This window comes from Pholcus phalangioides, unplaced genomic scaffold (assembly GCF_987345545.1).
Source record: "Pholcus phalangioides strain wild (caught in Gottingen) unplaced genomic scaffold, Ppha-v1.0 ptg000009l_1, whole genome shotgun sequence".
Lineage (NCBI taxonomy): Eukaryota > Metazoa > Arthropoda > Arachnida > Araneae > Pholcidae > Pholcus > Pholcus phalangioides.
This window is the reverse complement of record NW_028301602.1, coordinates 37,571,251-37,588,265: the sequence shown is the minus strand read 5'-3', so window position 1 is coordinate 37,588,265 and position 17,015 is coordinate 37,571,251. Positions and strand designations below refer to the sequence as shown.

General features: G+C 36.4%; 1 protein-coding gene across 3 annotated transcripts in view; it reads left to right on the top strand.

Moving 5' to 3' along the window:
• LOC149083024 (myelin regulatory factor-like) overlaps positions 1 to 17,015 on the top strand; it is a 112,657-nt gene that overhangs the window by 57,839 nt on the left and 37,803 nt on the right. For all 3 annotated transcript variants that reach the window (XM_089236122.1, XM_089236123.1, XM_089236121.1), the window contains exon 2: positions 13,420 to 13,507. In XM_089236122.1, coding sequence (XP_089092248.1) covers positions 13,420 to 13,507 — 88 coding nt within the window. The remainder of the gene's footprint in view (positions 1 to 13,419; positions 13,508 to 17,015) is intronic.

Here is a 17,015-nt window from a genome sequence, read left to right as displayed (position 1 = left end):
TTCTTTTCAAAAAAGAGGATTTCTTTTATCGATTCATAGATTGGGAGTGGAGAACTACGGCTCTGTGGGTACGTACACGTGGCTCCTCAGTAAAACTAAGAAAAGCATAATACAGTGTAGTTTACTAGCAAAAAAAAGAAAAACTTTTTGTCTCGTGAATAAGTTTTGAGTTATTGTGAAAGACAGCTTTGAGGCTCCTTGGACTGAAAAGCTAGCTGACCCCAAATGGCGTGTAATTCAGAGATCTCTATAAGTATTTTGTTGGGAAATGCAAAGGTGTTGTATTAGAGAAAATCTACCTTTATTCTCGTGTATTTCCCAGGGCACCTTTTTTTGACCACCAATGCGTCTGGTATTGGGTTCCATTGTGTGATAAATAAGGATTAAAAGTTTGTGGGATGTTTATATAGTCTAAACTCTGTCTTCTACTAACAGACATGCTACTAGTTATAAGCAATCTTCTTGAATAGATAATGTCCACAACATAGGCGTACGCAGAATTTTCTCGAGGGGGTTTTCAGATTTTTTTCCCTTCTGGGGAGGGGTTTTTACTTTTTTTCCTGCAAAATATCCTGCACTATAATCTTGGCTCACTCCCCCCCCCCCCCCCGCGTACGCCAATGGTCCACACAATTCTGTAATGTGATTAGTTTAGGGATTATTTTTAAGCTTTACATTTCTCTAGTTTTCGTCATCTTGTCTTGATACATATTCTGTTTAAAACAGTAGGTCGTAAAATATTTTGTCACTCAGCCTCTTAAATCTTTATCGATTAATAAGTTTAATCCGATTTCTGCTGTCACAAAATGCCGTTGATGAGGACAATTGGCGAAGTTGGTTATGTCAAATAGCATAAGTAGCCAAAACTTTGCATCACGGGAAATTTACTGTGTGAAGAAAGACGAATCTTCTTTTCATACCCGTTCGCTTTGTTTGGTCGGAGAAGAGAGCGTTGAAATACTTTGCTTTCTACGAGTAGTCCAGTCATTGTTGCGAAAGGTTCTACAATGTGCAGCAGAAGAATAGACGAAATAAATATGGGGGGGAAAGAAATTTGTCTCGAAGAAGCTCTCCGAAATTCTAGGGTCCATAGATTTGCACCCCTCTGGTAGGTAAAGAGTTAACGTCTACTTTCGCTGAATTGTTCACATGGATTTTTCCTGGGAAAAAATGGAACTAGACGATCGATTTTCTAAACTAGGTGGACATAATACCGATTTTAAAGATATTTCGTGTCAAAATACTTTAAAAAAAGGAGTCAAAAACGATAGCATCTGAAGCCACGACAAATCAATAACAATCACGAAAATAATATACAGGTATTGTCACAAACGTTTTCAACGATGCATCGTTCAAAATATCACAATGATTCGAAAAAAATCACGCCCCAAGAAATGACACAAAATAGAATATTTTCCTAAATATGTCTAAAATCAATTATTGTTATATGTATTATAAAACATTTTTTTTTTTTGTTTTGAAAATAAAATAGTAGGAAGTGTATGGTTTTTGATGTATTTCAGAAGGAAAAAAAAGTCTTGTCTGATGCGAAAATGTTTTTTTTTTTCTTATTTAATGATCTTAAAAAGCTCTTCGTGAGGAAATTGTCGCCAAATACACAATAAAAAAAAAAGTAGACACAGAGATTGTTGTGTTGTTACTTACCCAGTTTCTGTCTCATTTCTTTTACTTGATACTTAACTTTCTCACTCTACAACCCAAGCATGAAAGGAAACAAATCCTTCTCTCTCCATCAAACGTTATTCTATTCGCGTATTTCCAGCACGAAATTAATACTTTAATTAACTGTTACTGAACCCTCCATTACCTTTTTTGTTTCGAATTAAAATCGAGGATATATCTAATTACTGTGAGTTGTGGATGCAACTTTTTTTTTACTGCAGCGCACCACAAAAGTTTATTCTTTAATAAAATTTAAAATAACTGATAAATAAATATCGTTAATACTTTTATCGGTGATCAGGGATCATGTACATATTCTAGAATATATGGGGGTGAAGATTTCATAAAATGTAAAACTTCGAAGGAACAAATTAAAAAATTGAATTTTACGTGCCTCATAAGTATAGGCACAAAATCAAATTCGTGCAAATTACAATATGCCACGTGGATTTACTTCACAAAAGGGTATTTGTCATTGTTACCACATGAACCTTGAATGATTTCGTTAGTTATCCACTACGCCAAAATCCACTCGGTCCTCGAACAAGGAAGTATTGTGAATATGGGTACTGAGGTCTCACAAGGTAAATCTGTTTCTCAAATTTGTATCGAACCAAATTGATTTAAATGAGGCATCTATAGAGTGGTAGCACGTGGTGAGAATAGTGAACCAAACTCGAGACCTGGAAGACACTTAGTGACCAGTTAACACGACGACGGAAAAATACGAAGACTGGCTCTACAACAAGAGCACTCTTCTAGTGAAATAAAATATAGAACGGGATTGAATATTTCAAGAGAAACTGTTCGTGGATGAATTCACGAAATATTTGCAAAATAAAAAGACATTGAACATTGAAGGACCGGACACACCCCGCTTCCCATCTCAGAGAGATATCGAAGCTTTCCCGGGGGATGGGTGTATCCGGAAATTTATTAATTTATGTGAAAATAACAAACAACGATATACATATATACAATAAAGAATCTGGAGTAAAAATTGTGATCGTAGCATCATCCACAGATAATCAGTCCGTAATCGTAATAGTCCTTATATAAATAATCAAAGAATAATTTTTGTCTTGTATGTGATTCTAGTTTATCCAATCTAGAATATACCAATCTCAGCAATCAAGCAAAATAAAAAGACAAAACATGATTCGTGTATCCTTCTCAAAACATCGCCATTAGAAAGCGCATTTGAACTGGACTCGTTAATTACCATGGTAAACTCCAAGTTATGAAATCAAAACTTATGCATTGAAATGTGGAAGAAAGAAAGATACCCACATAGTTAACACGATATTACAACCCCGTGAAAACAATCTGGTCTAAAATCAAAAATGATAATTTCAAAAAAATTAAACATCAATTTTTGCCGGAAAAAAGAAGAAATATGAAAACAATATTTGTTTCTAAACAATATGAAAAGGTTTTGCCATCACATGAGGCAATTCCTATTCTTACTGTGTTTAAAACCGACGGAAGAAAGAGACCATAACATAATAGATAATGGTATCGTCGACACAAAATTATATTGTATGCGTGTAGTACAAAAATACCGACGAAAAGCGAACAAGACAGATCCTGTGTTTCCTCTTGCCGTTGCGATCGAAAATTTTGCGAAGCGAATCGAAGCGTTAAAAGCTTTACATCGCGTTAATGAGTGCGATCCAGTCGACATCCATCATTAGCTACAACTTTTCCTCGCAACACTTATGCACCAACATAATGAGACGCATGTGTCCCCTCGCCAGCTAATAACATTAATATATTTTGACAACACTAATTTATATTTTCCGATGATATCGCGAAGAGCATCTGAAAGGAGTAAATACAGAGTGTCCCACAAACTTGGACAGATTTTAAAAGAAATGTGAAAAATATATCAACAGATCGACAGGGGTTTGCCCTTAGACTTCTCAGAGTCGAATTCTTTCTGACAAGACAATGAATTAGTTAAAATTCTTGTAATAGGTGGCTCTGCGTGGTCTCGTTGCCCGAGAATAAGCAATTTCTAGAAGATGGGAATTAAAAACTAGCTGCAGCAAAACAGCTAGCAACAAAAAAGTTTAATTCCAAAAATCTTATTTTGATTAAACCGAATAAAAATATATGTATAATAAAACATTAACAATAAATTATATATAAGAAATGTGAAGTAAATTACAGTTTTGTTGTATTATTATGTCTTTTTAATTCATTGACTGCGGGAATAGCTGGAGAAATGCATCTCTCTTTCCCTACGGGAGCAAGAAAAAAAAGATAACTTTTTCTTTTTTTTGTGAAAGATAGATGGCAATCAAACTCGGACGTTGCGAATTCAATATAATCCACAAAAAGGGGGTGGTACGTTGCACAAAATCTGTTCTTGAACCCCCACTGTCCCCGGCGCACTAATGATTGATGGCAGACACCCTACCACTACACCAGCCCATGTACAAGTAATTCCATACAGTACAAGTAAACTTGTCAGAGAATAGAAAAATACTCCGAAAAATCACTAACGAAAGAGGTAAATACAAAATTGTGATCCTTGTATTTGACTTTTTCGTTGGGGATTTTTCCAAGTATTATTAAGCAGTCTCTCTCTAATAGAAAAACAATTTAAAAAATCAAGACCTCAAGAACATGTACGTCATTTTTAGAATTTCACCTTAAAAAAAGCATTTCAAATGATCACAGGATGATTGAGCAGACTACTACGCTCGCATGAGCGGGTCCGCTCCACTCATAATTATTCGTAATTATTTGAATATAAAGGTAATAAGTTAAAATTGTTAATTTATTTAAATGGGTAATTGTTTAAGGATTATTTTGTATTTAAAAAATTATTTGTAAGATGACTAGGTAACAGGTGTGGTATTAATTGAGGCTTGGCTTTTGGTATTCGTAAAGGACACATGCAGGGCGGCCACGAGTGATAAAAGATGTAAGAAAAGAAGATGGTGCTTTGGAGAGCGAGAATAATGAATTTTAGAATTTTAATGACTAGTATGGATATTGCTCGCTTAGAAATGGATGTAAAGGAGGTAAGAGAGGAAATCTAGTACAAAAAGCGGCATTGCCCGTTAGAGCACCTGTGCTCTGCAAGTAACATGAGGGTGGCTTCAGGTATTAATATGAAGGTGACCGGTGCACGTCGGCGTTCTAATTATTTATGAAGGGCCGAAATTTATTAGGGCAGATGAATAGCACAGATCTTCTCAGGAATGGTCACGCGAAAGTCCAATCGAATTGCCCTTGATTGAGGCCTCAAATTAAAATGTAGCACGGAAAACAAAATTGCAAGACGGAGCGAATCCGGAGTTCTAAGGTGGAGCCAAAGAGGATGTAAAATCAGGAGGCCCGATGGTAGAAGGAACATACATAGAGAAGTGAGAAGTTTTGGTTTGATGGAAGTGGTTTTGGAATAGCGAGGAGTCGAGGGGACTCGAGTTGATAGTTGTGGGACAATGAGCCGAGAATGATGGTATGTCCAGGTACATGAAAAATCGAAGTGTCGTAGTGCCGTGTGTAGGAAGTGCGAAAGTGCCGTGTGGAGGAAGTGAAGGCCTAGGATGGCAAGGAGATCACCACCGAGGACCGGGGTGAGTACACCAATCTATTGTTCCCTTAACCCGTAATGTCCAGTTATGTAATTGTTGGATTGATATGTAATGTGTAACGCCTCAGATACATTAGATAAAGGTTACCTGCAATTGTGCTGATAGCATAAAAAATTTTATATTGTTAAGGACATAAATTACAGTCTGTATTGATGTCTGCTGTGTTTAAACTTCTAAATTCAATATTTTTATACTTTAAACTGGCCTCCGTGCGTTTATCACTGGGTTATACTGTAATCATGTTTCTGTAAACGGAACTACGACACTTCGATTTTTCATGTACCTGGACATACCATCATTCTCGGCTCATTGTCCCACGACTCCTCGCTATTCCAAAACCACTTCCATCAAACCAAAACCACTTCCATCAAACCAAAACTTCTCACTTCTCGATTTTATCTTTTTTAACTCTCTATTCTATGTTCCTTCTACCATCGGGCCTCCTGATTTTACATCCTCTTCGGCTCCTCCTTAGAACCCCGGATTCGAAGGAGACGGTTACACACCAGTGTGAAAGTCGCACCGGCAGTTTGCTTAAGGGTAATGTATACATGACGATTCGATCTCTTTCTAATATATTCTCACTCTTCAATACCCTCTCTTTCTTTTGAAGTTGCATCTTCTTTTCAGTGGAGGAATCTATTGACATCCACTATTCACGTATTTTCCATCTCACATTCTTATTTCATAGCTTCATACCTTGCCAGATCAATTGTGCTTCATCGGCAGTTGGCCTAAAGCACCATCTTCTTTTCTTACATCTTTTATCACTCGTGGCCGCCCTGCACGTGTCCTTTACGAATACCAAAAGCCAAGCCTCAATTAATACCACACTTGTTACCTAGTCATCTTTCAAATAATTTTTTAAATACAAAATAATCCTTAAACAATTACGCATTTGAATAAATTAAAAAATTTAACTAATTACCTTTATATTCAAATAATTACGAATAATTATGAACATTGCGGACCCGCTCGTCATCTGTGGATGATGGGAGTGCTTTAAGTGTAAAAAGACCGTGATTGCATTAGTAGAAAATATTATGGTTGTCTTATCTAAGTATGCATAGCTTCTCGATTTATTGCATTCGGTTTATCGTACTTCTATAGGTAAACTATTCACTATTCCATTAATTTGACAACCCTATTAAAGGAAAAACTCCCTGCGACATCACAACCTTGAATTTTCCCTTACTAAACGGTACTGGTGTCCCCTTTTCGTAACAGTTAATTGACGGTGTAACGCATGGTCCATCTTATCCATCTCGTTGGAAATTTTAAACACTTCGATCACATCCCCCCGACACCTGCGTTCCTCCAGTGTAAACATATTCAGGAGAAATCATTCCTTTTTTCTTTGCTTAAGCCTTTTATATAATACTGTATTGAGAATACTTAAGCCTCGTATGTCATCCATAGCACGCGTAGATCTTTTCTGCAACCCCCTCCCATAACCAAGTCTACGTTCCTCTCTGTAGTTATTGTCTCCAAAACCTTATGGCATGCTCTCTAGTCAGACCAGGTTAATAGTCTTTTTGGCTTCCTCCACGGGGATAGGAGTGGGTGTGATAGGAATGGGGGATGGGGGAGTTTCTTCACCGAAGAATAAGGAAGATAAACTCAACTCCAGCTGCAAAAGAGATTTCTGTGATTAATTTTTTATTTAAAAACTTAATAATAAACTTATAAATCTCATGAACTTACGCCATGGGGATGAATTTGAGAAATAACTTTTTACTTCTGACTTAATAACTTAATTGAGACTGGCTCTGATGTGTGATTGTAGATCTTTATCTCCTAAAGAGTTCCGGATAATAGCGGATAACTTTTTAAGTGAAAAGGTTGAGATTCAGATGTAAAACAGCACTCTTCATCAGTACAAAAACTATCGTAGAAAGCCAGAGAATCCCGAATATCCCACGCAAATATGGCAATCATTCCGATCATTTTCTCAAAATTCTGATTGCATTGTCAACGTATAACTTAAAGATGTTCGGACGAGCTCTGGTGAGTTGGATTTAAGTGTTTTATCCACGTTTGTCTCGTCTACTGTAGATTCAAAAATACATGCAACAGAATTCGATCATGACAAATCTTTAATTGTACTCAAATTTTCAGAAGTTAAAATGAAACTCGAGGCCAAATTCTGTATGTACAAAAGAAGCCTCGTGATAATGAAATCTGATAATTGTCAATAGTTTGAAGGCGGGTATTTCTAGCTTGGTGAGAGAGGGCGGCAGAAAAATCACTTTGCCAGTGCGGGCCTATGGTGCACTTAAGACGGCCCTGTGGGAGGAAGGGGGGGGGTGTAACCAAAGGATAGAACAACAAACTCTTGATCATGTTATCCCATTTCCATCGGCCATTTTCCTCGCATTTTGGGTGGGGGGGGGGATCCACCTCTCTTCACTGTGGTCTTAGTAGTTGACTTTAATTCTTGCTTTGGCTATATCATTGGCCCGTTTATATCAAAGTGGAGCTCTTAAAAACCACCACATACTTTTACAGAAAAACATGTCAACCAATACTTTCTAAAAACGACAACGTTATCATCGGGGCTATTGCCCGAACTGCCCGGGGAATGTAAAAATTTTGACGGGGCATGTATTTTTTTCAGTGGTTTCTAACATTGGTTTTTCAAAATCGCGCTATAGCGAAAACGCGTAAGGCGAGGGATGCCTGTATAACAATTCCTTTAACTTTTAAGAATTTTCATTTTTACGAATTTATGGGGCACTCCGTTCATATTTCAATACGTATACCAATTGTTATGAATCGTAAATCTTTGAAGGACTTACAACTTTTTTTTTTCTTCTATGGAATGGACTTAATGGCCGATTGCAGTCTACATTCTGCAATGTCCAAAACAGGTTAAGTTCGGTTGTTTAAAAACCTCTTCCTGTTTGCAGAGTATCGATGACGATTATTATTATTATTGCTTCGAGAGTAATCAGACCAAAACAAGCTTTTCTCGGCATTAGTGAGTGTGGTCCGCTTCCTCTAATAATCGAACGCTGTAAAGTAATACTGTCAAACAAACAGTATGCAGATAGTTCATGAATTATTCGAGAATAATATCTTCTCTCTCGGATTAAAAGGAGGGATTTGCTCGTTGTTTTTTTTACGGAATAAATGATGTGAAGCCATTCTCTCTCTCTCGTTTAGTACTCTTTCTCACAACGTATAATTTTGTTTTCTTTGGCCTCACGTTTTGACCGTATGTTTGCGGCTCTTGAAATTCAGTGGACAATTCTTGTTGTGAAACTTTCGTAAATTTTGGTCACGGTTCGATTGGTAACCGAATTATACAGTAATTGCTTTTTTTTTTGGTAAAATATCTAATTGGTGATAGGAAAACAAAATTTAGATAAGGAGCTTAGAATTACTCACAACCTTTTTTTTAAACTTCGTGAAATAAAGAGTTAACGTTAATTAGGAAGATCTTATTCATTGATTTAGACCGTTCTTGCTTCTTACTGATCGCGGTCGAAATAATAACCGGAAAGATTTTGTTTAGAGATTCGTCAGAAAAAATCGTCGGCATCAATGAAGTTCTATTCTCAAGTTTATACGGAAGGATATGTCAAAAAATGAAGTGGCTAATACACATGTACATGTCATTAATTTGGACGTCATAAAAATAGTCATTATTCCAATTTTGAAGACGTCATCTATGGATGTCATTTAATGACGATATTTTGCCCTTCAGTTCTCTCGCAACAAAAAGTCGCGATGAAAATGTGCAAAAAAAAAGAGCTAGTGGATTAAATGCCAACAATCTCACATCAGTTTCACTTCATTCAGTAATGAAATATTGGACTCTCGTTGCCAGATCCCTGGTTCGATCCCCGCAGGTGGCACAATGATGGTCGGAAAAAGTTGGCGCACTGAGGACGCCATGCGAGACGGTCTTCCATTTGAAACAGTCTTGCCACAGCGATTAAGAGACGTTACGAAACCTAAATTGCACACAATATTCGTTCATTGCCAGTTTTATCTATAAAAAATAGATTGCAGCAACTGAACACTTTCTCCGCAGAGAACAGGCAGACCTTCAACATGATACCTTACATAAAATGAAAATTCAAGCACATTAGCCATAATGTTATTTCTAAATATATAGCTATAATAAAAGTATGCATTTGCAACCTCTGACTAACGGTCACCCCTCTTTTACTGACAATTTTTTCTGTCTTACCGGTGTCCACAAAACAAGTGTTTTACTGCATTTTAAAGACCGGCCAAAACTGCATAAACAGAAGAAATTCACCGAACGTACTTACGGAAAAGACAGAAATAAGAACCAATATGTATTTTATTTATTTAATCAAAAACTATGCAGTAGCGGCTACATGAAATGGGCGAAGTGTTTCGTTGGCCGCAGGAAATCCCCGGTTGAAAACACTACTAGACGCGGTTGAACACTATTAGGTCAAGTTCTACAGAAACCATTTGAAAATCCGCCGGGACAGCGGGATGTCTGGTAACACAATTTATGGAATACAAATGTTTTTAGTTTTGTGGAAACTTCAATGTATAAGTTTTATTTTAATACACGATTCAATGAACGTTCGTCAATAACGTGTATTATCAACGATGACGTCGGTAAAATGGCCACAGTGGAGTTATGGCAATGCACCACCAAATATTGGTATGAAAAAGGCGGAGGACCAAGACAGCTGCTCACGCACAACTCTCAGCGAATGAATAGTTACTGGCTGTTTAATGATCACGCTATCAAAAAAATAATAATAATTCAAAAGTAAAAGCTTGCGACAAAAGCTCCCTAAACGCGACCATGCGTCGTTCCTAGCGACACGCGAAATTTTCAAACGCACGACGCCGATATTAAACAACACGTTGATAGGATTGCACCAGTCAAAAAAAATGTATCTCTAGCATTTGCATTGGCTTTGTGACTCAAATGTGGCCCACCGCGAGCCATTTTTTTTATTTTGGTTGTGCACGCGGCATGCTGTCACGGCATCATTGTTAGATACATGGGCTCTCTCTCTCAAAAAAAATGGTAATGGTAACCGTCATCTAATATTCATATCGCACCCGTGATTGTGTCTGTAGTTGCTAATACTTTTATGTCATTCCATTGAAGCCCTCTTCAATCATGGTGCGTCTGGGCCCCCTCCCCCCGAAAGAAATAATGCAAAAGATGTAATATGTTCCGTGTTTTCAAGGACCCTCCTAATACTTAGTTCATTTTTTCTTCACAATTTAGGTAAATGATCCAACTACAGTAAAATCTCGATAAGTCGAATGTGCAGCGACCGACGAAAAACTTCGGGGTTATCGTTAGTTCGACTAATCGGCAGTTCCGATTTAATAGTGAGGAGAGGAAAGATTTATTATATAATAATAGCGCCGATTACAAATATCGTAATAACATGTCAAGCTACTGGGGATTGAGAAAATCGAAAAAAATTAGTCCAATTTAATTATTGAATGAGAATATTTAGAAATAAACTAGACGCACATACTGTATTATAGAAATGGACGCATATATGATACTCGTATAAATGAAACGAATTATAAATAAAGATTGTTTTCTGTCAAAAAAACGCGGTGATTTCTGACTATCTCTTTCTCTCTTTTTTGTCCTCCTTTCGTGAGAAAGCCATACATTTTTTGCAAGCAGACAAATAAATCCGCTAAATGAATCTGCTAAATTCTATTGCTAAAATGCTAAAAAAAGTCGCATTGCTAATACTGCATTGCTAATATCGCATTGCAAGCTACTTTTTAAATTTCTCTCATTCACAAAAACTTCGACTTAAAGGAAGAAAACTTAGAGTAAAAGCAAAATTCTAACACTAAAACACGGAAAAGGTTTTGGAGCTGAGTAAAAACTTCGACTTAAACAGATGTTTCAGCTATCGGAGTTCGACTTAACGCGCTTTGTACCGTGTTCGACTTATCGACTGTATACTTCATTTTTGTTCTTAATGACAATATAATGCTTCGTTGCATGTGCATGATATTTTCCAGTTAATTATTGTTATCATGCTCCTACTCCAATCGTTCTCAAAGTGTACCGCTTCGTGGTTCCCATGAATGACTGTCTCTGTGGTTCCCGTCTAAAAGCCGAGCAGAGAATATTGATGTACGTCTAGGAAGAGAATTGTCCCTTTAATTGGCAAGCATTAAAATATCCAGAAGAGAAACATTTTTCAGGGATTATATTAAGCAATTGAAGGTACACTGAATGCTATTTTACATGTCATAAAAAGGTTTATTGTCAATATTTAAAAAAATATGGGATGTTTCACTTCAGGGAACACACAAGTATAAAAATGTCATTTATTGTATGACAACTTACTTTTCTATCGTTGTTGAAGAATGCAAAGCAATATGTCTCCCCCACATATGATATTTCCCTCCAAAATGCAAAAGTCAAAAATCGTTCTTGCTTGGCCTGTCAAGAAATAGGAGACGTGTGTACCTTTGAGCCACTCTAACCTGGTAATTATAGGAACTTCATGAACATCTCACAAGTAAAAATCCAATGTTTAGGAGTTGCCTAAAAACATCAATGTCGAAATGAGCTCAAAATAATGCCTTTATTAAAAAAAAAAAAAAAAACTCATATTGTGTTCGAAAGCAACACTGCCAAATAAATAAATGAAGGGTTAATATGTAAGAATAAGACACTTTATTCTACTATTTTGGGCACGACAGTAACAATCTTGAGAGCATAATGGATATGTGACCGTTAGGGTGACAGAGCCGCTACTAAATGACCGCTAAAGCCTGAAGTAAATTATCACAAGTGCGAGGAAGACTCAAGAAAATTATCACAAAAGCAAGGAAGTATCAAATTAATTTCAATTTCAATTTCAAATTTATTTTACAATTTGTATGAATACATGTTATATGGCAACCAAGGAGACAAATGTCCCGTACTGGTTGTTGCAATGAGTAGGTTTAAAAAATACAGTACAGTGATATTAGTTACAGATATATGATGAGAAAAAAATACAAAAAATATAGTAGTTACAGATAAAAATAGTATAATTAACAAAAAATAAATATGTTAAAAATTGCAATATAAATAATAAAGGATATTCTCAACGGCGGAGGTGCTATAAAAATTACATATGAATAATATCAACATGAGTTCTTAATATTGACCCGAAATACACAAAAGGAAAAAAAAATATGAATAACATATTAACGATATACATAATAAATATGAAGCCAACACATGAATTTGTATAGGATTATGGAAGGTGATTTAAAGATATGATTTAATTAAGCATAATGTTAGAGTATGTAATCAGAAATGGGACTTAATGAGTTCGAGAAGGTAAAGTTTGAGGCGTTTTTTAAAGGAAGTAAATGTAGTAGTGTCAGTGATTTCTCTGGGTAGATTATTATAGAATTTCGGAATCAGAAAGCAAAAGTGCTATTGCGTCTTTCTACAATTATTAAAAGAGCAATGCACCCTCGAGTAAATTCAGTATATCATCAACTATAAAAACAAACTATGAAAGTATTATAAGATTCATCGAAAGACTGGTTATTTGTGGAGATGAAGATTACAAGGAAGAAAATTCATCACTGCCCCCCCCCCCCCCCACGGGGACTCGAACCCCGGTCTCTCGCTTGCCGGACGAGTGCTCTACCATCTAAGCTATGGAAGCAGATAGAATATTTCAACCTTGGAGCGTATATAAAAGGCACCGTCCATGTACGTTTCTATATATGAAAGTATTATTTTTACTGTTACAGGCGATTATTTACTGTTACATTATATCTTGTTTTCGATCAATCCTAGTTAGTTTTCTTCATTTTGAGCCCGCTATTTCATATTACCCATCAGGTAACATTTTTTAAAAGGATTGTTTTCGCAGACATGATATTTAATATTCAAATATCACACATTTGTTAATGCACACAACGGTAAGAATCCAAATTTTTCTATAAAAAAATGGAAGTTTTAGGTTCTCATCATCTTTGAATTGGAATAATCAAAAAAATTAAAAAAATGTAATTTCAATATATATTCCCTCCACACTTCCTACACATATTAAAACTATGTGAATTCTGAATAGAAAGTTTTCTGTTGAATATAAAGTAGAACAATAATTTTGTTTTTTTCCTTTCGTTAATTCAGGGAGAGCTGATCTCGGTGGAATTGAAAACGAGACGCTCGACTTCAGCCAGCTGGAAGATTACATCAATGACGACAATGAAAATAACATGTAAGTACTGTGCGTCTTTCGAACGCATGTAAATAAGCAGCGACGCCGTTCTAGATGATTTCCACCCTGAGGACTCCTCGGGGTTGGAGGAGGGAGGCGCCTGTTGGTTTTAAGACTAGTGTACTAGTCTGGAGGCTTTGGCTCAACTTACTTAATTTTGTTGACCGGGAAGGGGGAGATGAAAAATGTCGAAAATTCTGTTTACGTTACGCAGGGTGTCCCATAAATCCGTAAATAATTTAAGAATTCATAAAAATTGAAGTAATTGAGGTATTTAAATGCGGTTTTTCAGAGAAAGTTTATAAATATGAAGGGTGATTTTTTTTTTTTATTAGCAAAAAAATTATTTCAAATTTTTGTCGATAGAAGACACTGCACGAAAGTCCGGAAGGAGTGATTGGACTTCAACCTTTTTCCAATCTCTTCTGCGACTGAAGCTTCGGTCACATCTCTTCATAAAGCTTCGGTCGGTGATTCGTGGATGAGGCATTCGCGTTATTAGAATGTTGTGCTTAGATTTGATACTGTCGTGAACACACATGATTCAGGAAAGACGTCAAAGAAGCATTAATTTATAGTTATTAGGGGCTGGAATAAATAAAGGAAGAACTATTCAATGAATCTTTCTTTCCAAATCTTAAAAAATGCAAAAACATGTTTTCTTTTATAGTTTCGTTTTGGAATTAATTTTCAAAAAGAAATGGAGCCAAAATTAAATATTAGCCATAGCTGAAAAGACATTATATAATAAGTAAAAGAATTCATAGGAATTAATTATAGGATAATTAATGTAATCAATTACAGAAAAAAAAAATAACCCTGAATTTTTCTAACAGATGAAAAACGTATTATCCAAGCGGGTTGCAGGAAGGTAGGTCGCATTGCTCTAGGGGTGCGGGAAGGAAAATAAGATTGGGAACCACCGACTTATAGACGAATATGAAGCGCAAGGTACCATTTAAAAATTTTCAACAATATTCAAGAAAAAAAAGACTAAAATAATGTCAAAAAAGCCTCGAATAAGAATTCCTGGAACTCAAAATATCAGAACGATAAAAAAAAATTTCATGCTTTTCCATTGAAGCACTAAAATTACTTCACACGTGAAATTGTACGTTTAGTCAACCTCGAGGATTTCATGTTTACATTATACCAGAGAAATAGAATTTTGCATGACCGAAAACCGTAATTGGTGGAACGGGGTTCCAATGGATAGTTATAATCCATCAAACCCCCTTCATCATGACTCTGCCAATTCCTGTGCAGTAGTGCGCTTTGCAATGATAGTTAGATTCTAATAAGATGGGTGAAGACGTAGGTTCACCTGAGACCCAAGGGGTTTTTTTTTTTTTCCTTTCAAGCTCGTTTTTTCTTTCGGCTCTTGAGAGCCGAGCCATAATTTCGTAGTTTTCAAATGTTCATAGACCTGGCAACACAGGTCGAGGCATGTGTAGAAAAGTTTTTGGTCTTTTTAATCGTGCTTTGTGTCTAGTGTCGTATAAATCTCCGCAAGGTGTGAAATTGAGAATCGTTCAATCTATCAAGTAAGTTCTTTGCCAGTTTCTTTGCATATGACGTTACATCAGCTACTCCGGAATCACGTCTGATATTAACGTTTCTAACGTACCAAGGTAGTCCGGTGTATCTCCTCAGAGTGTTGTTCTGAAATCTCTCCAGAGCGATGATATTCATTTTCTTCGAGAACAACCAGACAGGCGCAGCATACAGAAGAATCGGTCTAATTGCCATCTTATACAGAATAATTTTATTTCGAATTGAAAGACTCGAGTGCCTGTGGCATAGTCTGTTGAGCATGACCGAGGCCACGGTCGCCCTACGGATGGCATCAACACACTGCCGGGAGAAACTGAATCTCTTGTCCATTATCACTCCCAAATATTTATTGTGAATGACTGGGTTGATTATAACTCCTTGTACCTCTATGTGTGCTTGTTGTGGTAATGAGGACTTGTTAGTGAACCACATGAATTTGGTTTTATCTGCATTCAGTTCAACACGGGTTCGCACACACCAGCGCTCGACCAATCTTACCATTTCTTGCAAGTTTGAAAGAGCCTTGCCAGGGTCCTTATCTGTACGACAAAGGGCACTATCGTCGGCATAAAGAGCGGCGAAACCCTTAGGGGCAACTGAGAAGTCATTCACATGAAAATTGTGTAGGATGGGACCTAACACACTTCCCTGAGCTATTGATGAACGAATCTGTCTAGAATTAGATATTGAGTCATTTATCTGTACTCGGAAGGAGCGCGAGTCGAGATAATTGCTCACAAATTTGATGATGTTATACGGCATTCCCATGCGAATCATCTTAAACAGCAGCCCATTGTGCCAAACTTTATCAAAAGATTTCTTTAAATCGAAAAAGGCTACTGCTGCAGTGTCTTTATAAATTTTGGCTTCTTGAATTCGTTCTACGAACCGCAATAATTGAGTGGTGGTTGAGTACTTGCTGCGGAAACCGTGCTGCTCTGGACCGATAATATTATTGTCCTCTACAAATTTGTGTAGTCTTCATAATGAACTGAGAAGTGAGATTGCGCCCCAATTCTATGGATAGTATAGGTCATGTCCAACTTAGAATTTCATATTGTATTTTTTTTTAATATTGAATATAAAATACTGTTAAAAAATTTCACAAAATTTCCTAGAAGTCAAAATATCTAAAAAATATTATAATCCTTGGCTTTTAATTTGTTCATGAGCTAAAATTAAAATTAACTCTGAAGACTACACAAAGCGAGGTTTTATCACGAGAAATTATGGTAATTAAATTTTTGTCGATAGGAAGCGCTTTAGCCAATCAAATCGCGTAATTCCGTATAAAAATGCGTTCATAGTAACCAGTTATTATGCGTAATCGCCGAGCATTTTGGTAAATTTGATAAATTTCTCTAAATCAATCCCTTTTATCGGCTTGGCCGTTTCCTTTTTCCCAATTCATTTCCCGTTAGTCGTATTAGAGTAGATGAAACCGGGCTTCCAAAGGTTGACAATCATTGCTATATGTGATAATTCACACATGTATTGTGTCATTATATCGAGGTACGAACGTAAAATTCTTTGTAATTATATCGGGGTACGAACGTAAAATTCGTTATCATTATATCGGGGTCCGACTATATTCATCATACACATACCAGACCCATTTGTCATTTTTTTCATATTTATCAAATTACCAATTACACCAGGGTATTATGCATAATCACAGATAAAAGCAATAAATTTCAAGTATTTATCGAATTTACTAACGGCTCTTGGGTATTACGCATAATCACTGGTAGGAATAATAAATTTATCAAACTTACCAAGACGATTGGTAAGTATGCATAATAACCGGTTTATCACATTTACCGTAACATACATACCAAACATCATAAATGCGCTGCTCACGAACACCTCAGTGCTCACTCAAATGTGCTCGATACTTGTGCCGGATTCCGTACTCGTGTAATTTCAATTAACCACCCTATTCAAGCCACATAAG